Source organism: Bombus flavifrons, chromosome 12, assembly GCF_040668555.2.
Source record: "Bombus flavifrons isolate JBK064 chromosome 12, iyBomFlav1_principal, whole genome shotgun sequence".
In the NCBI taxonomy this organism is placed as follows: Eukaryota; Metazoa; Arthropoda; class Insecta; order Hymenoptera; family Apidae; genus Bombus; species Bombus flavifrons.
In genome coordinates, this window is record NC_138453.1 from 6,341,767 (window position 1) to 6,364,350 (window position 22,584).

At 39.7% G+C, this 22,584-nt stretch overlaps 1 protein-coding gene across 14 annotated transcripts in view; it reads left to right on the forward strand.

The window, feature by feature from the left end:
* by (focal adhesion protein tensin) overlaps positions 1-21,999 on the forward strand; it is a 182,582-nt gene extending 160,583 nt beyond the window's left edge. For 10 of the 14 annotated variants that reach the window (XM_069125068.1, XM_069125071.1, XM_069125076.1 and 7 more), the window contains 12 exons: positions 3,768-4,051; positions 4,612-5,231; positions 12,177-12,390; positions 12,791-12,982; positions 13,973-14,578; positions 15,310-15,656; positions 16,096-16,185; positions 17,569-17,680; positions 17,858-18,041; positions 18,325-18,690; positions 19,032-19,314; positions 19,704-21,999. In XM_069125068.1, the coding sequence (XP_068981169.1) occupies positions 3,768-4,051; positions 4,612-5,231; positions 12,177-12,390; positions 12,791-12,982; positions 13,973-14,578; positions 15,310-15,656; positions 16,096-16,185; positions 17,569-17,680; positions 17,858-18,041; positions 18,325-18,690; positions 19,032-19,314; positions 19,704-19,863 (3,458 nt within the window). In that variant the 3' untranslated portion in view covers positions 19,864-21,999. The remainder of the gene's footprint in view (positions 1-3,767; positions 4,052-4,611; positions 5,232-12,176; positions 12,391-12,790; positions 12,983-13,972; positions 14,579-15,309; positions 15,657-16,095; positions 16,186-17,568; positions 17,681-17,857; positions 18,042-18,324; positions 18,691-19,031; positions 19,315-19,703) is intronic. The other 4 variants (XM_069125069.1, XM_069125075.1, XM_069125070.1 and 1 more) reach the window with 4 other exon arrangements.
* The last annotated feature ends 585 nt before the right edge of the window (positions 22,000-22,584 follow it).

Sequence of the window (22,584 nt, forward strand, 5' to 3'; positions counted from 1 at the left end):
CTACGACAGAACACTTAACACGTGCACGAGCTGCAGCTGCGACTGCAGACTGTCCAAAGGATAGCTGGTGTTGCCGTCGGCCAATAGTCGCTCACGATTCGCGCGGATTTATTGCGCCAAATGATACGTCCACGCAACGATTACGTTTCTGCTCGTCGTCTGTTATTGCGACTCAGCTCTCACCGTTTCCTTTTGCATCCGCGTGCATCGTGGCGAGAACACGACGATCAGAGCCAAGGACGTGGATCGATCGAGCGAAACTTTATTGTGTCTCGATTCTTATCGAACGATGTTGAATGCACTCGGCTCACAATCAGACAACGACGATGGTCGTGCATCAATTGTTTTTTGGCTCGAAACGCGAACGCTTTTAGCCACGGGACGTTTTAAACGCGATTCGTGCCCGCGTGTATGATCGAAGAGTTATGAGCGATATATATTACTATATATTGCCACGTGGTGTCAATAATATTTTCACGAAGTACCGACTGATACAAAAAGAACGACGTTGATTTATACCGTGTATCGTGTACATAAAAATATTTGAATCCTTACTATAGCAAACTTTTATATTGTACGTATTATATAAAATATTTTGAAATGTAATTAATACTGTAATGAAATACGACTATCGTGATTATATTGGCAAAATTTGAAAGCAGTTTGAAAAATCTACAATGTGTTTAACAATATATCTAATAACTTGACAAGAACAATTTGCTGTCCATGACATATAGTATCCTATTCAGAAAATTAGAATTTCTGTATATGTTGCTAATTCGATGGCCAACGGCCATAGAAGCTGCGCATAGCAACTTCGAAGAAGATGGTGTCCTCAGGCGACGTGGGTAACGACCAGTTCCATCGAACCACTCGAAAACCCTAAATCTACCCTTAGGACAGGCTTCTTCGAAACAATCCTGGGTGGTCTGTTCCTTAGGTGGAAATCGATTGTTGCATAAAAACATTAGTAGTAAGACAAGGTAGTTTCCTCGAATCTTACCAAAAATTCATTAAATTTTATCTCAGATATGAACTATACATGTAACAAGCACACAGGTAAAACATGACACTTCTATATTTCTTAATTTTACAGCTTTCGATGTTACTTAATGATTAAAAGGGAGTTGAAAATGTTATATATGACACATACTATATGCTTGTAAAAGCTTTCTTTGATAAATGTTCAAATACTTTTTTCCAGCCACTGTAGTGTACGTAGCTAAACTCGAATAAAAACATAAAGATTGATCAGCAACGTATGGAACTTCAAAGTTGTTGTTCCCCTTGTAAAACATAAAAAATACGAATTCCTCCATTTTCCCTTGGTGATCTTCATATTTATACCGTAGCCGAAGTTGAGGATAAAGGTATCAGTGTCGTCGCAGCTTCTACTCGACTCTTATCTCTGCTTCGCAAATATTCACCCCAATGATTTACCGCGTCGTTTCGTTTTCGTATTGGAGCTCAACGTGGCCGGCGCCATTTAGATTCTCCGCTCGTCCAAGTGGTGAAAGAGCCTTCGCAATAATCCTCTGATCTCGATCAAGAGCAACAGGCTGGTCGTTCGCGGCGTGTTTCGCGTTTGCGCGCGGGTGTTAAATGCGTTCCATCTGTTGGTCAAAGGTAGATTAGACGGTACCGACGAAGTAGCTGGTTTCTTCCCCCTTCGCGGATAGAATCGCCAAGAAACGAATAAATATGATTTATGCTCTCGAGAGATACGTCGCCGAAATAAAGCGGGTACGGATTGAATTCAAATGACATCGTGCTAGTAGAGATTCGAAGAGGGTCTACCTGGTGTCCTTCGCCGAATGATCTTGATGGATATTGGTACGGTGACGTGGGTCGTTTGGTTCGTCGCTTGAAATCGAGAGCAAGGAGAGAGAAAATGGATCGTGAGATTGAATGTTGTAAAATCTCAAAGATAGTTACATGAAAACTTGTGAACGTCGTATATTTACTATTTTAAAAAGGAATTCTCATTTTTCTCCTTTCAATTTAAGACATTTAGTCATTGTTTCGTAACAATGTTCATTATGTAATTTTATTTGTAAAATAAAACACAGGGGGAATTTCGGGGATGTATTTCAGTACATCTGGAAAAATAAGAAATATATTTGGTAGGATCTTTTAAGTGAGAAGAGCAGAAACTTCTCAGATACTTCTAAAATTAATTATTAAGCCTGCTGCGATCTTTGGCTTCTTATATCTCAAAATTTATATCTCTCACTTTATCAAATAAAATAGATTTCTCTTAGGAAAATGCAATTGGATAAGAAATGATGAAAGCATCAGAATGATAATGACGATCTAAAAAGTTTTATATCTTCGTCAAATGGTTAAGAACGGTGCTCATATTTCTCGCTATAAAGAAGGGGAATAAACTCTAGTAAAACCTATATACCACACGCGAATGTCCACTAGAATCCTCACACAGGCGGAAACCATCGCATCGGCGAGACCACGTACTCCAAGCTAATGGCGTATCCATGAGTGTCGGCGTGTCCTAAAGCCTCTCTAGAAGAGCACTCTGAATCAGCACTCTAAAAGCTAGTCTGCTTCCCCCTTTTTATTCATCTTCGATTCCAGTCTTTATTATCGTGGAATTCAGAGACCACGAGAGATCGATCTTCTGGAAACAAAAACATACACGCGTATCTTTTTCTTTGCGCCATTCGATTCACTTGGAGATCGTAAAAATACCATCGTCTATCGATTATCCCCAACTATTCCCACGAGGAAAACTTTCACCGTAGATGACAGTCTACCGGAAGCTTTGCTGTTTCTGTTTGAACCCGCCTGTTAGAATTTCGATCACGAACATACCGGAAGATATATTTTCGCTGTGCCGGATTCTCCGTGTAGAAAGAAGGTTCTTGGGACCGCGTGTGTCCCTTAAGATGACTGTCGCGTTACGTGACAAGGATTTCTGGAAATCCAGTACGAAAGCCGCGATTGCACGCGTCACGCGAATTTCTCGGTTTAGATGGACTGAAGCGTGAACTTCGACTTTCCTCGCGCTCGATCCCGCGGATAACCGACCGCGACAGATACTACGTTAACCGTGAGCACGCGAATTACTGTAGCGTGACACAAGCGACGAGGATTAGCGTTAAATTGGCGCGACGTACTGGAAGAGAGAAGAAGACGATAGCATAAATTCGAAGTTGCTCGGTTCTTAACCTCTCGTTCGCAATTAGTCTCTGCCAGTTTCATCGGTCAACGATTTACAGTCGATTGTTCCCTCTTAACGAGCGCTCTTTGTTCCTCGGCGTCTGTAGGAAATTACGCGAATAACCTGATTAGCGCTAATTTCGGAAAAACGAAAGAGACATCGAAACGTTATATTAGAAATAGCCTTAACAATTCGCACTTTGGTAATTAGACTCGGTTAAGATTAACCTTCGTTTCCTTTAAGAAGGCGAAACAGCTGAAGTTTGGGAATTTATCTTATAAATAATTATAAAGTGAAGAATTTAGATGTTTTTCAGATGATAGTAACGCATTTACTATTCGCTGTAACTAATATTCCTTCTATTAGAACATTCTTATTTGTCCATCGCATTTAATGACATTTGAAATAAATATTTGAATTAAACACTTGAAGCGAAAAGTTCTTTTTTGATACTGTCAAGGTAGTATACATCCTTAACGTGTTGCTTGCAGAAGTACATTTTTCTCAGCTTCACTAGCAGCTCGTTCTCGCGTGTTTGACGCAGTGCAGCCTATATGAAATTTAATCTGATCGCGGAATTTTTGTTCAGAAGGACGGGAAACACCATTATCACCGCCACCACCTTCGAGTTCCTCAGTTCAGACATCGCCTCGCGGATTGGGTTACACCTGCGGTCCCATAGATGGATCTCTGTACGCTGTGGTACACCAGGGTGCTGCCGGTGGTGCCCGTGGCTCACCATTGACAGTTTCCATGGACAGCGGCATCAGCAGTGCTCCACCACAACGACCTAGTCCACCGGAACCAGAGCCGGATAACCAGGCTCATGGTGATCTTGATAAGCTTCTCCATGATATGATGCTTACTGTTGAGGTACGTCTATCCTCCTTTTAAACTTATATCATTGCGAAATTAAAAATTTATCGAAGATATACGAGACAAGTAAGATTCTCGGAAGACAAATTGATTGATTGCATTTTTTGTTCATTTCCAAATTCCGTTATCCAAGCATATGACTAGTGGTCAACTTGTCAAGTTGTTAAAAAAAGAACAATTTATATTCACAAATTTATTTATCGTAAGAAGGTAATATAAATAATCGTAAAGTTCGAGGTAGAATTTAGAAAGTAACGTTTGTAACATAGACGTCTTTTTCTACTTTTCTGACGTATGGAGTTGCCGAATGTGATTTCTCGTTTTTAATTCTCTACGACCTAAATTTTATTTACCTATGAGAGAGAAAGAAAATCTAAGAACTAACATTTCTTAGGAATTAGGAACATATACACAATCCTAAGTTACATAAAGTTATGGAAAGTTAAATAATCGGTCAATATTGATCTTGAGAAGTCTTCCACGCCTAGATCAAACACTCTTTAACAGGGTAACACTGATAGTCTCAGTAAAAAATGATTTCTATCTTTCGAATACAGTCGATGCCAGATCCTCCGTCAGATGAGTATAGAACAGACAGAAACGAGAAGATGTATATTCAGGAAACCCGCAGCTACAGCAGCCACACAAGCAGTCATTCCCCTTCGACTTATTCCACGTTGAAAGATTCGTACAGGAACTACAGCACCGCGAAAGAATCCAGTCCGCCATATAACTCGAGCAGCAGTTACAGCACCCTGAAGAACGAGTACCGAGAACCAGCAAAAATTGAACATCGAAGGGAGGAATTCGAATATCGTATGTCACCTGATCGAAAAATTTCTGATACCTCCACGGACACGTATAGAAAACACGCGGACTCGTTTTCACCACCTGGAAATATCGATTATATCGACGAAGACATCCCCTATCACGCGAGACAGACGAGTCAACCATTCTCGTACGGTGCCACATCGGACATGATTAAACATCAAAAACTATCGTCGCCTTCTTTGGTCAGAAAAGCGTCTGTACGAGGTACGGCGCCTGTGGTGGATTTCGAAGATATCTTAGGAGAGAATTCGAGGAGACCTCTCAGCCCTTTGAGTCCAAACACGCCGGACCCTCCGCCAGAATTCGCCAACGGTCCCGCGAAGAGCAGTTCGGATCACGTGGATGGGTGAGTGATATTCTGCATTCCCTTTTTCTATGTCTAGCTGTCTCCTGAGTAATAGGGCTTTTTTCAATTGAATACGTTTTTCCGTTAAACTTCTTTCTTTTTTGCTTCGCGATGTATTACCACATATTTTCGATAAACTTGAAGCTTCCACTCCTTTCTATACTTACGTTTGTGCGTAAATTAAAATATTGCGGAGAAAGAACTCATTCAAGGTTGTTCGGAATTTTATGTGGCCGTCCGTTTATGACTTGGGCGGGCCCTATTTCTTCTTTAGGAAATTCCGAATTACATGTCCTCCCCGAATTGTAAACCTAATGACTCCGAGGTTAGGTAAAAAACCCTGGAAGAAACCCAGCCGGGAAATACCAGTGCGGGTGAAATACTTCACTCCCAACAAGTTCTTACCACCGCCGTGTTCATAACATCACACTTTACTTTTATACAACAAGTGCAAATACAGTGCTAGATTACTCTAACACTCGATCTATTAAACCTTCTCCACCTTGAGCGTTAAGTCATTCGAGGTACGCGATATCGACCGATCGGTTTGACCTGACCGGTTGCTCTTTAGTCGATAATTCGCAACAAAGATTGTTATGGGGAACCATCTAATATGAGCTCGAAGCACTAACTCTCCTTCATAAGTTAAAATATCACATAGAGAGATCTTATTCATGGTAGAAAAGCATCGAATCGATTCGCAAGAAATTACCATCTCTGATAAAGTCGACGCTTTCGTGATTTATGAATTCAAATATTATGTAGAAAAATCTCACGCGAAGGTATTTATGAGAATTTTTCCAATTCCAATCTTCTCGACAAACCGCTTCTGGTCCACGAAAAACTACCATTTCCAACAAACTCGAAGCTTCCATCCTCTATATATATATATATAAATATATATATTCTCTCCGACTCAGAGTGATTACAGGGTGCGTTTTCCTGGCAGTGTTCCCAGCGAGCAACGTTAATATCGAACAGCCTCGGCTGCGTGTAACAAATCCCATAATTAAATGCCCGGTCCGTCTCTAATAATACGACGCGGGTTGAAACGCTTTTCGCTCGCACCGTGTTTCGACACGCTCGATGAATATCGTGAAACGAGATGGAGATTAGGAGGTTTTCACGGAATCTGCCGTGGACGTCTCGAAGAACAAGTGGGCCATTCCCCCGGCAGAGCTTTCAGACGGCCAACAACGATCGTCTACAAGAAATGTCGCAATTCGTCCTCCGAATCGGGCGCCGCAGAAGAGTGTCACGAAGCTCGAAAGAGAGCCGGTAGAGAAACGAGGATAGAAGCCGTCGCTGGGACAATTAATAAATTGTCTACCCATAGGCGGACGCGATTGCAACGCACTACGGTCGCCGTATTTCTGCCAGGAATGGAGAACGCGGTCGTCGTGAGTCATTGTCGCTTGCCAGGGCAAATGGAAAGAGAAAAGTCAGTAGATACGGATGGTGCTGGGACAGACGCGTCGTATCGCGTTATGAAATACGAGTTTCGCGGTTGGAGGGTGGATAGTAGTAGCTATGACCACATTGTCGTCTCGTTAATTCCTCGTTCTGGAACATTGTGCTTACCTTACAAATAAATCGACCGGTTTGACAGCGATGTTTCTGGATCGTACGTTAAAATACTATTTTGATTTCTTTTCGAGTTTGTCGTTGTTTGGATAATACATTGAAAAGTATTGACAGCCGTTCTTTGGTTTCCTCGATCTTTGCTGTTCTTTATTTAAAACTAGACTATGGACTTTTAGGCAAATTCATATTTTTGACGATTATATATTTACGAAACGATATATGTTCGAGGGAATTGAAATTTTATTATACTGTGGTCTTCCTTCATCAAATTAAAAATATCTAATCGTCATTTCGTATAACGACTTATACAATATAACTTTACTTGCAAGGTAAAAGACACGGAAAATTGCAAATTTTTCTGCACACGTCTTGAAAAAGGAAAGATAGAACATTTTAATTAAGGAGGGCAAAACAGATTTTCGTAATCCTGCATAGCATTGTACAGCACTGTGTTTATTGGCTTGATAATAAAAGCCAATTCTTTGTATACGTATGACGCTCGATTTCGACTAGTTTCAAATCCACTTGAGAATTCGGTCACTGAACTGAACGCGTCGATTTTCGCGGTCGAAATCTTATCCGAGAACGAGAGAAAGCAAGAAGTCCACGCTTAACAAGTTTGTTAAAGCGTACATATGTAGCCTATGGAGTTCGTCGAACCGGACAGCAGTCACCGTAAAATACTCGTCTCGTTTTGTGTATCGAGAGTCGCTGGAGGGCCCGAGAGCCGTGAAAATAAACGTCCCTTCTGGCACCATGAGTCGAGTTCAGCCTGCGAAACCGCAAGTTTCGCCCGGATATTTATGAAGAACCGCGATCCGCTACGATGAAGAAACAGGCGACGTTTATGGTCGAGGAGGTCGACAGACGTTTGGCAGGTCTGCTTTCTCAACCGCAAAGAAGCTCTCCTTTCGGGGCTTCGCCGTTCGTTCCTTGTCTCCCGATCCTGGTTTTCTGCTTCCCCTCCGACGTGTAGCTGTTTAAATTCCATCTACGGTGATCGTCTCCTGTGAAACAATCGTTCAAAGTACCGGACACTATCTCCGCTTTGATCGAAGCCGTTTGATCTCATTTTAAACGCGGATAGAAAAGTTCATTCTTTCCTGCTTCTGTGGAAATGAAGTATTAATGACTAAAATGGAATATTTTGAGGAAATAGTCTGCTTTAAGCGCGTGAAATGACATGAAATTTGAAACATAGGTAGTACATTTGTATTTCATTGTAAAAGCGCAATTTATACGGCGAGGTAATCGACCCTTTCAGGACCGAATTTTTTGAAGACCGTGAGAAACATTCTTTTTTATTAATTTCTACTAACAAAAACCCATTTTCTCTGATATTTTTATAACGAGGATAAAATGCACTAAAATCAGGACCAATTTTACAAGACAAGTTTATTTATCGTTTAATTACCTAATATCTTCATAAATTACAACACTGCCTGTAAACAAAATCCACCATAAAAGGAATAATATTCTCGAAATTTTTGGAAGGGTAATGAAAATACTTGAATGATATATGGTAATGAAAATAGCTAAAAATGCTTTTAAAAGATTTCCACGAGACAAATGAGACTGTTTAAATGGTGTGGAATTGATAATCAACGTATTGTATTTCCTTCATATTTAATGAAATTACACCCCCGTGAAAGATAGAAAAAGTAATTTGTTATATCGTTTCTCTGTGGTCTTTTCTCGCTTATGATACGATGTATTAATTAAGTGAAAGGTAAAGAATCGTCCAGGAAATATCGCAACAGTGATTCCTTTATAGACGCGCGAACGCGCGGAATTCGCATGGCGCAACGAAACGTACGTGTATGGGAGTGAAATTAAAATGCCCCGTTTCCATTTACGAAATAAAAGATACAACGGTACGAATTTACGAGGGCGAACGTTCTCCCGTTGTCAGTTTGAAATAAACTGGATGCTATCTCGTTTTCCCGGCGCAAAACTCGCGCGTTTCAAATAATAAAACGTCTCGTTACATTCCCGCGATTCTTCCTTTCTTTCAGACACGCGATCGGTACTTTCAAAATCATTTGCGCTATTTCGTACGTCGGATGTAGGGCAATTTTCTGTTGTAGCGAACTTTTCATAGAAAATTAACTCACCAACAAGTGGGCTTGTTTAAAAGCAACAACTATAAATCCAGTCATTAGACTCTTCAAGCTTTTCCGACTCTACGGCTATCGTTTCGAGCTGAAACTCACAGTGATGTATGTCAAGATTTAGAGAATTTCGATTTAGTCACGTATTTCGATCCTCGAAAGTATCATCCCCTTAGATTCACAATCAAGTAAATTATAACTTTATTCTCTGCCGCGATATGTTTTCGTGACTTGGAAAAATATAATGAATTTTTTATAATGATAAATGCAGAATGCTACTTTACGAATAACAGTGGATTGATTTACACTACGACTTTCAATTCTCCATATAACAATAGCTTCGGTTAAGAGGTGATATTTCGTCGATGAGAACTACCCTGATTTTTTCGTCGGCTTGAAATACAAAAGTAGACACATTTTCCGAAATAATACCGCGGCTAGAGGCAGGGGAAGCAGAACCTCGGTCTAGGATAGATCGGAAAGGACGTCGGAAATGGGAGCTCGTCGAGAAAAATTGCGCGAAGGCTTTACGAACCGCTTTTGTGCTCTTACTTCTACTTCGAATGACTTCCGTATCCGAGCACGCTCTGCTTCCGCGAAGCTCCGCCGGCGATAGAAAAATTGCCAGCGGAAAGAAAATGTAGTTGCAGAAGCATGGAAAACAAAGCAAACCACCGGTGAAAGCGAAGAGAAGAAGAAGAAGAAGGGATTGAGCCTCGTAGCGGTCGATTTACCGCGTCTCGTCTGTTCTATATTTATAATTATGTCAGAGGGCGGCCGGAGTCCCAGAAATAGGTATCTCCTCTCTCCCATGTTTTTCCACAAATAAGAATCTTTTCTTTTTTGTTGTATCGTCCCTGACATTCTTCTTTACTTTACTTACCGCAGACATCCCTTAATGGGATCAATCGTCGACTCGTGGTTTAATTCCGTTCTGGTTTGAATTGATCAAATAATAAAAAGATCAAGGAAATTAGCAAAAGATAAACAGAAATAGAAAATCAACTAAAATAACTTATCCTCTGTGATCTTCAAGTATTTGGATTAGTAAAATTTCAATTGTGCTGTATACAAATTAGGAAGCAGAAATCTCAAATTGTTCATTTTAACTATTCCAATTTCGTGTTCGGTGCAGAGGACGATCTTTCCAAGCTCATTACTTACTCCGTAAAAGGGTTAATTTTCCGTAAATCTACCAGCAATAAGAAATCCTATTTACGTCTCTTTCAAATATTTGCAGCCATCGTTTGATCTCGTGGCAAATTAACTTCTCGTCCAAACTTCATGCGCGTTTGAAGATCGTAACAGCGTAAAAGCCTCGGAGCAATCGTTCCTCCCATAATTCGCAGCTCCATTAACACGGTTCGGTTTGCGTCATAAATGCAGCCATTTGCTTAAAATATTCGTTTATGAATTAATTTATGTCGCTGCAAACGAGAACCGTTTTCATTTCTATAGAATCTGTTTCTCCTAACATTGTCATGTTACAATGCTGTGTCCATAGTAATAAAAACCACTATTCTGTTACACTACTGCGTTTACGAATAAATCGCAAATTATTCTCGTTTCCAGTATGGGCACTTTCGTTTCGTCAGAGAAGAAAATATACTGTTACGTCAAATACGAACGATATAGCACGGTGGGAAATGAAAATTTTAAGCAGCGAAACCAACTGATGTAATCGTATCTAAGACTGAGCGCATTTTTTAGAGACAATTTATATTTTGGGCTGCAGAAGTTACGAATCAAATGATATTGTTGATTTATAGCGACCACAATAATTTAAATTAGAATATTTGATTTTAAAGAGTGCATTTTCATTTTATATTTTACATTTTAATCGCTCTCTAGTATATTAGTAAAATATACAGGGTGGTTGGTAACTGGTGGTACAAGCGGAAAAAGAGTGATTCTACGCGAAAAAAGAAGTCGAAAATATAGAATAAAAATTTTTCGTTTGAGGCTTTGTTTACGAGAAAATCGACTTTGAATTTTCGCTCGGTACACGTACACTTTATCCGTTATAACGGATCTCACTGTAGATCATTGTCTCGATGGAAAAATTAAAAAAAAGAAAAATTCTTAAACTCACAGTCAGTTATCCATAGATTGGCACCACTGATTGGATCATTACTCATACCGGACACGAAATTTTTACTAAATATATGTGTGCAATAAATATCTTGCAATTTTTATATACGCTCGTTCCATATTTTACCAACATAATTATGATAGTCGTATACTATTGCAATACACGATGAAACCAGTGTTTCATATAAGACATACAATGTGGACGTAAAAGTTTTCTATCGTGAACCAACGTGGATGCGGTATAACGCAAACAATTCACGATTTTCTCCATCGCGAGGGTGTGGCCATACCAACAAAGCTAGGTATGAATTTCGTTAGACGTTAGTAAAAAGGAAATCTAAGCCGAGAAGAACGAGGTGGTCGATTTATGGTACCGATCGATATATTACGAGCGGCAGCACTGTGAACGAAACACAGGCAGAAATCGATGGCCCGCAGCGACCTCATCGATCAGGATGCAATTATCCAGGATCTATCTTGGTAGGAGGTCCTGATTCCGGCCTTCTTCCGACTGGGACCGTGACGTGGCCTGTTCTAACGAGGCTTTGTTACACGACTCGTGCGTCTCGTGTTCCCTCGAGAAAGTAGCTTCTCGTGTTTTCGTCGTCTGCTCGCGAGTAACTCGAGTCGGACAGCGTTAGGCGAGGAAAGCGAGAAATCACGATTTACAGGATGAAAACAGTTGCTCCACGGCAACCGAGATTCTAATCTCTGACAGGTGACAGAGGATCCTATACAGCCTTCTTGGTCACGCTTTCTTTCCTTTTCGCGAGACGAAAGAATTATCTCGGCGCACGAAAAGGAAACGAAGACGTTTTTTCTGACTTCTCGGCTCTTTCGTATAAATCGGTTTGCTATGTAGTTTTCTCTGTCGATCGATTCGACGACTTTCTAATCTGAGTGTTTATACGCTAAAAAATTTGGGATTATTAGGTGTTCAATTCACTGCTGGTGCGACTGTTGCGTCTTGACAAAAATGACTTAGAAAAATAACACTTCGGATGAAAAACATGTTATAACTTTCATTTACACAACTTTTGTTATACGGATTTGTCTGCGATTTATTTTAGCGAGATCAGCGAAACGTGCATGGCGCAATGATCGAAAAAGTTTCAGCACAACGTGACAAAGTCCAAACCACTTCCCTTCTTGTTACCAGATTATCATGGTTGAGGCAGCAGCAATTGAAACTTGCCGCGAGAAGGGATGAAAGGAACCCGGGGAAACTTTGGCGCCAGGAAACTGGGAATCGTGTGATCGGCGAGCTGAGAAGCTTACAGAGAGGTAGATTGAGGCACGACGGGTACGCTAGCGATTCTGCGGTGCTCGATGACGATGACGATACGTGGGTTGTCCATTCTACTTCCGGACAGGTGAGAAATAAGACCAATTTTCTATCCTATGTTTTGTTTTCCATAATTTTGTCATATCATATTATTTTTAACACTAGAATTATTAATAACTACAATCTAACTTGTATTAAATACAGGCGAAACCGCAATCCTATATCGCATTCGTTTTCCCACAAAACGTGGAAATTTTACTCACTTTGGTATTTGTTAATTACATTACTGTTCTCTGGGCTATCATAATCTCTTTTACGATTTTATGTTATATTGTAATTTATTTTGATAACCATATCTCATTTCTAGTACGACCTACTTTTGTAATCCAATATTTATCTTCCGTGCACTTTTATTACAACATAGTCAATTTTTATAATTACTTACGATCTCTGTATCACGATTTTCTATTGATAATTCACAATTTTAGACGCAATCAAGGCCGGCACCTTATACATCCGCGCCAGCAAGTCCTCTGCTTCCGCAACGATCCAGCAGCCGGAAGTACAATGGTACGATCGGAACCGGTACCCTAGGAAGACCACGAGCAGAGAGCGTGAACGAGCGACCATTCATGTCCGTGAAACGCGCTTACGAATATCGCAAATACGGCGACAGTCAGGTAAACGAGGAAGTATATGTACACGTAATAATCAGAGAAAGATAGGAAGAAAGTAGCAGCTTGCTGTTACGTAGATTACGACATAACGTAGGCTGGAATCGATCGTGGTTAACGAACGCGTCGAGATGTCCAGAAGCATAAAATGTTTGATCGTCGTATAAAGCAACGAAAATCACGCAGAACGATTACGCGATAAATATTTATTAAGTCGTCGGTGCGGTTGGAGAAAACAACGTAGTATTAACCGAGCCAGTTACTCGAAGCGCTCGACTACTTAAAATAATTATCGGTAATAAGGATAATAAATCGAAAACGGCGGCACGGTCGATCCTAGCTTTACGCGAATCAAACGGCGGCAGCACGAACGCTACAATTTAGTCCCTCATAGATTGCGACTGTAAAAGCAGCTCGCACTGTGGTGCTCTGTTTTATGGTTATATCCCACAGTTAGATCCTAAACAGCAAGAAACAGCCCACCTTACACTCGTAGACATGGTAAAAACGATCGCATCCTTTAGAACCGCGAGTTACAGTTTAACCCTTTCTTGTGCCGATTTTTTGGCTCGGTTATTATACAATTATTGTGCAAGGCGTTGCTCGATGATCGGTACGATTGGAAACGAGGATAATTCTACGCGATAAAGCCACTAAAAGATACCTGTGGAATTTCTTGCTTAGAATTTCTCCATAACTTTATTCGCCATACAATATATACCTATCATGAACCTATAATTACCTTGGATATTTATTATGACTGGCGAACCGGTTATAGAAAATTCATCATCGTTCTAACTTCATCTCCATATTCACGATTCTGAATCTTAAAAGATAACCGTGTAATTACAAATTAATACGATTAACGTGTGCTAATAAAAGATCACGATGATCCGATGGCTAATAAGAAATCAGCGCGTGTAAACATAAAGCGTGGCAGGAAAGGATTAAAACGGCCAGCTCCCTCTAGCATGAAGCGCTTGGCTTGCTTTTCAGAGCCCTCCAACATCCCCTCGCTCAGGCTTAGCAAGCACGCAACCCTTAGGATTAGCAATGCAGCAACAAGCAACGTTCATTAATACGGACAAGCCTCAGCCACCACGACCAGAGTCTCGTAGCGATAGTTTTGCTCGCGCTGACGCTCTGTTGCGCGAGCACCGACAGCAACAGCAGCAACTGGCCGCCAGCAACGTTCACACGGACCAGAAACAATCGGCGAGTCCAGATTTCGTCTCGACTCTGACTCGAAATTCTCGGCCAGAGTCGCGAAATCAAGTCGTGACTTGTCAAAGTATCAGCAGAACCACGGTGACCAGCAACGACAGGACCACCGACCACGTGGACGCAGGATTGTTGACCATGGTCGATCAGCAATCGAACACACCGAACAATCCAGACCCTCTCGTGAGCCTCATTCAATCACTGGCTGAAATTTCGCCCATTCGCTCACCTCAATCGATGACTAACAAGTCAGACATGAACGATCATCACACGAGCATCAGCGCAGCAACCACGACAACTGCGAGGAGCAACACTGTTAACCTTGCCAGCACTAATTGCTCCCCTAACCAGTCGCCCAAAGCATGGCAGAATTGCACCCAGGTTTGTCCAGCCTCCTCCCGCAGGAATCCTCACGTACCTCAACTTGCATTCTAATGTTTTTCATTTTTATGTGACTGCATGGAAGGATGGAGAGAAATATTCTGTGTGTGTTATTTTTTTTTTTTTTGTTGTTTTTTATGGTTGTTTATTTTTTTGATAGATGTAGACTTAACTCTATTGCAGCTACGAATGAGATGTTTAACTCGTATTTTTAATGAAACGTGAAATGTGATAATATCTAAGTAACAAGTTGACTACTACATCAAAATCGCGTGGTCTTGCATTGTGACTAAACTTTAATAAGGAATAACTGATGTAAAGAAGAGATGGCTGAGAATATATGTAAAAATATATTATTTCCACTTGAGCGAAACCGTTCAAATGGGAAATTGTTGATATAACTCTATTGTCTCTCATTGGTACGCTTAACTAAAGATTAAAGGGATAAAAATATTAAAAATAGAAAAGATATTCTGAAGCTTTAACTGTATAATATTACGTCGTATCTCCAAATGCAAAGGGGTTAAGACTAAAAATGTCGTAGATTTCTCTCGAATCATTCTATTTGCATATTTCACTACAAATTTTAGATTGATTGTATACATATACATATACATTTCAAATTGCTTCATACGCCTCATAGATTGATTAGATGTGCGCAGCATCTCTTCAACGTATTTTTAATAATACATCATATGGAACACACGTGAAAATTTGATGAAAACTTGCAGTCGCACAATGACTCTGCTTCATCGTGGACCGAGAGGAGCGTCAGTCCCGGAAGTGCGGTGGTCAACAGCGCGTCGAGGCCGCAGACTCCAGCGTTTCCGGTACATCCTCGAACCCCGTACGTGAACAATTCCTCGCCTACGGTTACGTTCGCGGCTGATCGCTCCTATAGCATGAACACGAGTTACAACGTGAACAACAACAACAATAACGTGCACAACGTGGAGTCAACCGGGAACAATAATAACAACATCGGGAATTATGGCAGCGAACGAACGATCTACATCGAAGAACGAAGAGAAGTCTCGAAGGAGACGGGACTTCCACCCAAGAGTCCGACAACACAGAGGTGGGCAACTATTTTGTTATTTTTCTATTATTATTAACTTGTTTCATTCTCTGATTAGCGAAAATAGTATTGGAGCTTCGGGAGGCTCGGTTTATTTATTCTACGAATAATATAAAATCAAGTTCAAAAGTCGAATAATTTGCTTTCATTATTTATTGTGTTCGAATTTTTACGCAATTAATTTGACATAAAAGATTATGATAATAGTAATTTAAATGAGGATAACGAAGATAATGATTTGAAGGGTAAGAAAATTAGTTCACACTCGTAATGACTGAAGTTTCAGTTTTCTTTTAATGGAACAGAGTGATTTTCTTTCTTTCCTATTTTTTATTTTCTAATGAATGCTGAAGCAAAATTGTTTTGATGGGATTATCTTCCATCGAACATTGCTGATGGAAGCAATGATTATGACGCAGAACGATATTCGTGATTCTAGACGCTTGAGTTTCCCGGCAAGCGGGCCACTTAAACAAACGCATAACAAACGATGGCCGCTCACTAACCAATCGGCGTCGTTCGACTATAGGTAATATATTATTTGAGAGCACTGGAACACGTGGCAAATGACGAACTCGCGCTTCTCAACGATAGAAATGCGTTGACTTCGCAAATATGTCGTGAATGTTTAATGTCGTGCCATTAACCGTTTGTATCAATACACTTTCACTGCAACCGCATCGTATATGACCATCAAAAAATTATGTCAAAATATCATCTGATCGACGATATACATTTACGACTTGAACATTTTAATCCTTTCACAGTGTAATTCGAAATAAATATGAGCAAAACATAATAATTTATACGTATATGTAGTAAATAACAAAATATATTATTGCTGTGTTTCTAAGAGATAATTTAGATTTATCGTCTGATAATTGCATAGGAAGGTAGTGGAACGTTACTTGCAATTACTAATTAATTCCTCATTAATTTATACTCTTCTGATTTGTACATCTTTACACTAAAATTCGTATACCGTTACTGTCAACCAACCAGTGTGTCCGAATATTTATAATTGGCAAAGTATATATTTTTTATAAGTATCTGATACTAAAAATTCAAAAAATTACGTTGCCAAAGCAATAATTATTTTTTAAATCACTTACTCTGAATTCTTTATCATTTTCGTACACTCTTAAAGGGTTAAAGTGCCTGTAATACATGAAACTTTCGTGTTTCATTTTGGAGCGATGCGGTTGTATGGGGTTTTGCAGATCTCAGCATCGTGATGAAAAACGAAGAGCTAAGAACACGCATTGTTCGTCGTGTGTGAGTGTGTATATTGCACCTGTCGGACTAACAAAAGCTCGAGCTTCTTGCATCGTGAACCACCTTGAAAGCATTTTGTCATGCAACGAATGTCCAAATATGTCAGCACAGTAAAAAACGAAAAAGAAAAAATATGTCAAAGAAAACTCACGTAATAATTCATAGACAGGCTTCTTATTAATAATATGAAACGAAGAAAGAGGACATTCGATATCACTAATTAACATGTACAATAATATATGCACTATCATTTTACTCAATGACAAGAATTTTTGCTGACAACTGTACGTGTATATAGACGTGCGTGAATCGTTGTTCTTAGGATAAAAAAGAATTGTAAGTTACGAGACGTATTCCTGCAATCGTATTTCTTTCTCGCTCTTTTTCTGTCTCTTCGCCTGTGTTTCCTTTATCGATATTCCTTCTTCCTGGCCCTCGATCTTTTCCTCGTTCTTGTATGTACCACATTTCCGATGTTTTCTCACAGCGTACACCATCTTGCACGAATCACCTGACAACACACATCTGTACACTGTACACACACAGAGATCACGGAATACACGCGTCTGCCTGCACGCGGAAAACGATCCTGCTCGAAATGCACTTTATAACGATGCTTGTGATTGCTTCCTTGTAGCAAGGACCGATCTGTTTCTCCGATAAACGAGCCAACGATGCAACAACAATCGCAAGCTGTCTCGCGCAGCCCTGGTACTCCGACTCACATTGAATTTGCCCAAAGTCCGAAGGTACGTATAGCCAAATACACTTTACGAATTATTTCTCAATCAATTATTATCTGTATCGATTTAATCGATCGTTTATCATGTTTCTAATTGCATTTTTATTTATTGTACGAGTATTCATTTTCATTGTATTAAAGTTACTATAGTTTCTGAAACGAAGGTATTATGGTTGGGTTTTAGAGTGCCACATCGTACACATCCATAAACAGTGGTGGCCAGTCATCTCCTCAGATCCAGTATTACGGTTCAAGACGATCCAGTGTACACTCGAACACCGAGCCGCAAGAAGTGGCCGATGTCAACGTAAAATTTGTGCGCGACACCAGCAGGATCTGGTACAAGCCCAACATATCTCGAGAGCAAGGTACTTATTTCACTCAAATTTCCTTCTAGAATTCTATCTATCTCGAATAATCTACAAACGAAATATTAATTTCCTAATCAGGCTTTCGTCATATAATAAATTAACCATAGACAAACGGCGTAGAAGCAATATTTTTACTAAATTACTAATTTTTATGCATTTACAGGAACTTTATTTGTGAGGATTTTTATTCATTTTTTGAGAAACTTCTTAATTGTGAAAGTCTGAATCCGAAAGACAAGTCTGAACGACGTAAACACGAATCTGTATTGATATTTTTCAGCAATCTCAATGCTAAAGGATGCAGCGCCAGGAACATTCGTCGTTCGAGATAGCAATTCCTTCCCAGGAGCCTTTGGACTCGCTCTGAAGGTAGCAACTCCGCCTCCAAGTGCACCAAGCAGTCCCAAAGACCCGTCTAGCGAGTTAGTCAGGCACTTTTTGATCGAGCCTACATCCAGAGGTGTTAGATTAAAGGGATGTGCCAACGAGCCAGTCTTCAGCTCGCTATCGGCGTTGGTTTATCAACACAGTTTGATGGCGATGGCTCTACCTTGCCAGCTGTTGCTCCCAGAACCGGAAGCTGCAGCCAGAGCTCTCGATTCACCTGGCACGAATAGCACACAGCAACTGCTTGCACAGGGTGCAGGTAATTCATTAAGAAAACGTAATATTCGACTAATGTGAAATCTTCAACACATGAAAAATATTAATCAAAGAATATTAATCATTCGAATTCAATAATTTCAAAAATACGAATATTCTTTGATTAACTATTTATAAAACTCAAATATGTACAGAATCAAAGTTCTTTGCCTCGGGAGATTCTTGCAATTTCAAAGTTTTTCGATGAAGACCTATGACGCATACGTGTACATCATTATATGTATATAAAAAGAGATACGCATGACGCATATATTGCGTTACTGGATAGATGTTAATTTAATTTCTCATTTGCATTATGATTTATGATTTGTAATTTCTGTTTAGCCTGTAATGTTTTATACCTTTTCACCATGGACACGGAATCACTGACGGGTCCTCAGGCCATCAAAAAGGCAGTCACGACAATGTTCGAGCAGAAGCCACTGCCTACAGCGACTATCGTTCATTTCAAAGTTTCAACGCAGGGAATAACTTTGACGGATAACGCGCGGAAGCTTTTCTTTCGTAGGCATTATCCCACGAATAATATCAGCTACTGCGGCTTAGACACGGAGGAACGCACTTGGGACTTCGCCAGCGAGGAAACTGGCCGCTCAGTCAGTGCCCAGTACGTTCTTTATGTTCATTCTTTTCACATTCCAATTTCTCTTAAATTTACCACTAGTTTTACTTTACCACGAAGATACCTAAAATTATATCTTTGCGCCTTCTATTCGAAACTATTTAAAACTTAGACTAAAATTTAGTCTATAATAGCAACTTTGTAATTTAATGTTAGCTTTAAAACTTTAGCTGCATTATTTTTAGAATTGGCATTTAATCGAAGGTTACAAATCTGTTGTCTAATATTTCTTTCGAAATTCAAGCTGAATTAGTTGTAAACATGGAATTTAATCGAAAGTAGGAACGTAATCAAAGATTACTCTTAAAATTCAAATCGATCAATTTTTCTCATAAGTCCGATTTATTATTGTATGTATAATTCTCCTTTCGCAGTCGATGCTTCGGATTTGTCGCTAGAAAACCGGCGCACAAATCGGACAACCAATGCCACGTGTTCGCGGAGCTAGAACCAGAACAACCAGCCACAGCCATAGTGAATTTCGTGAACAAGGTCATGATGGGCAACTCCATAGCCAAGGCCAACATCGTATAAATTGTTTTATTCGTCGCACACGTCCTCCAGAATGCTTGAATAACGGTTTCATCTCCGAAACGCGGACAGAAAGTCGACGAAGACAAGATAGAAGCGATTCATCATGAAAAATGAATACGGATCGAACATTATTTACGAAGAATAATAGCAAGATCGTGCTGTTCGAAGGACGTTAGTTGACTATCGTAATAGGTCTTCATGCATTTCGTGAAGTAGAATCGAGTCAGTAGAGCATGAACGTTCTAAGCAAAAATACAGTAGAAGTTAACGATAGAGATTGAATCGTTATTGTTCTAAATGAAGAAGTATCCAAGTGAAATGGTAAACTCGGTTCCATCCTCGTGTCAGTGATCACGCTATTCAGAAGAGAATGTTATTAACGACGATCGTTATTGCTGGTTATTATATTAGAGAATAGTAAAGTAATATAAACTATATGGGAGCAAAGTACGATGACGCGATTGCAACTTCTCGTTGTGTTACATTCTAGAAAAGAAACACGAAGATTTAACTTAAGAATAATTGTATCGATTATTCGTCTATGATTAACCGTTTTGTACCAGTTTTTTACGTCTATAATCGAGAATCGTTCCTGCATTAATTAACGTAAACCATCATCAAGAGCAACGCATGCTACACAGAATTTTCGTTTTCCATTAATCGTATTCGTTGTGAAGGGACGAAGTTACAGGATAACGACGTTATACTTTGCTTCCAGCGCGAAACTATTACACGAACGATATGCAAGCGAACGTACCGATAGCTGGTAGGTATAGTTGATTACGAGTAATCGAGCGTGCTCTATGCGCGAATCTCGAAGATCGTCGCGCATTCGAAGCGCAGACTCGCGAGTACGTGTCTCGATCGTAAAAAATATCACACGCAGAAATAGTTACACGTATATATGTACACTGTTACAAAAAAAATGCAAGAAAACTCAAGAAAATAGTTGAATATCTATATACGTTATTAATCACGTTATACTTGGGACTCTCGAGTAATGTTTATCGAAGAAAATGTTACGTCGTTGCGGAGCCGTGCCTGTGTATCGTAGCCCGCGATGTTCCAAAAGAAAGCAGCGGTTTAACGTTACGAATAAAACGTTCTATAAATAACTGTAAATAAGTCGAACAGAAAATATGAACAGGTATCGAGAGGAGAATCGATGCTTGTTCGTCGGATGAAGAGATGAGAAGTTAAGGGATAAAGTAATGGGGCGAACGGAAGAAAGAGGAGAGATCGATCCTCCAACAGCGTCAACGTGACGGAACAAAAATATAAACGATACTCGATGAGGAGTAGCGTATCGAAACGAAACATCACATTTTGTTTAATGACTCCCCGTAGGTTCTTGCCATTTATTCGTCCTCGCGAGCGACATCCTTCGTTCGTGAAAGAAGAATTCGAGAATCGACGAAGGAAGATCCAATTGGCGGGGACGACGATAAGCAGTCAATTATTACGAAAGAAATGTTATATGTAATTACGACAATACCGTGCCACGAGGGGATTTACGATAAAAAAAGAGAGAAAAAAAGAAACTGTTTATCGTATCCTCGACGTCGCGATAATTTTCTTTCTTTTCTCTTCGTCTACTTTTTACACTGTTTTAATGCAATCGAGAAGATCTGTCGGACGGGCTCTTATTAAGCTTTCTCTGCTTTATCCAGATGACTCTTCCAGTTATCGAACCAGTGATATTGGAGAAGAAATGGAGAGTGAGGAGTTTTTGTCAGAAACTGTGTGCTAGTCAAAATTCGATGTGTATACTCGAACGTACAGAGAATTCGATATATAGATCTCGATCTGTAAAAGACGAGAATAATACAAACCATCCGATCTTTCTTCTCGATCCTCCTCTCTATTTTAATTCTTCGTAGTCGTTGTTCGTGGCCGCGTTTCTGGCCGCGAGCCACGATCGTTGTCTCGTCTTTATATGTTTCAATTTTCGTACACGTGGAAAGCTGACTAACCGAGTAACATTAATTTAACACCAGTCATTATTATAATAATTATTAATTATTATTACTTATTTACGCTCTATTATTACGTAGGTTCACGCAATAATTGTATTGCTGCATACCAGAACGGTATGCTGTTATAGTTGTAACGATAATAAACCATATTCGCAGCGTACTATCAATAATCCATTTTTATCCTATTTTCAGGAATACGTTTAGAAGAGTATCCAATGAGAAAAGGAATAAATTTTGCTTAATCTACTTTTCTCCCTGTTCCTGAGAAAAATCTGCTCGTAATTTTCTTGTTTGAATAATAGCATCTAGAGCTGTCATACTTCTGTACTCGAAAAGTAGGATAGATCTGATGGATAGAAATCTGTATATTATCGATTAAATATCAAGCTACTTTCTTTGATTCAAGAATGTGCAACTTACAAGTCGCCCACTATTACGCGAAGCATTGCTCAGAATGAAAGGAAAAGTTTGCAGAAAACTAAATCGACTTCCTTTACTTTTCCATATTTTACATTTGTATTTATCGGAATGGAATTCGGTGAAGAGATAGCTACAGTAATAGAAAATTGCCTCTCGATTACCGTTAGCAGATTAGAATGGAATGAGACGCGCTGCAAAGAAAAATGGTGGAACATTTCCCTCCAATGAACCGGATTCCTCTTGCGTGCAATAAACTTTTTTCATAGACACAGTATAACATAATTATGAGGCTACAAACGTTGTCCTTTTTCTTCTGTATAATCTT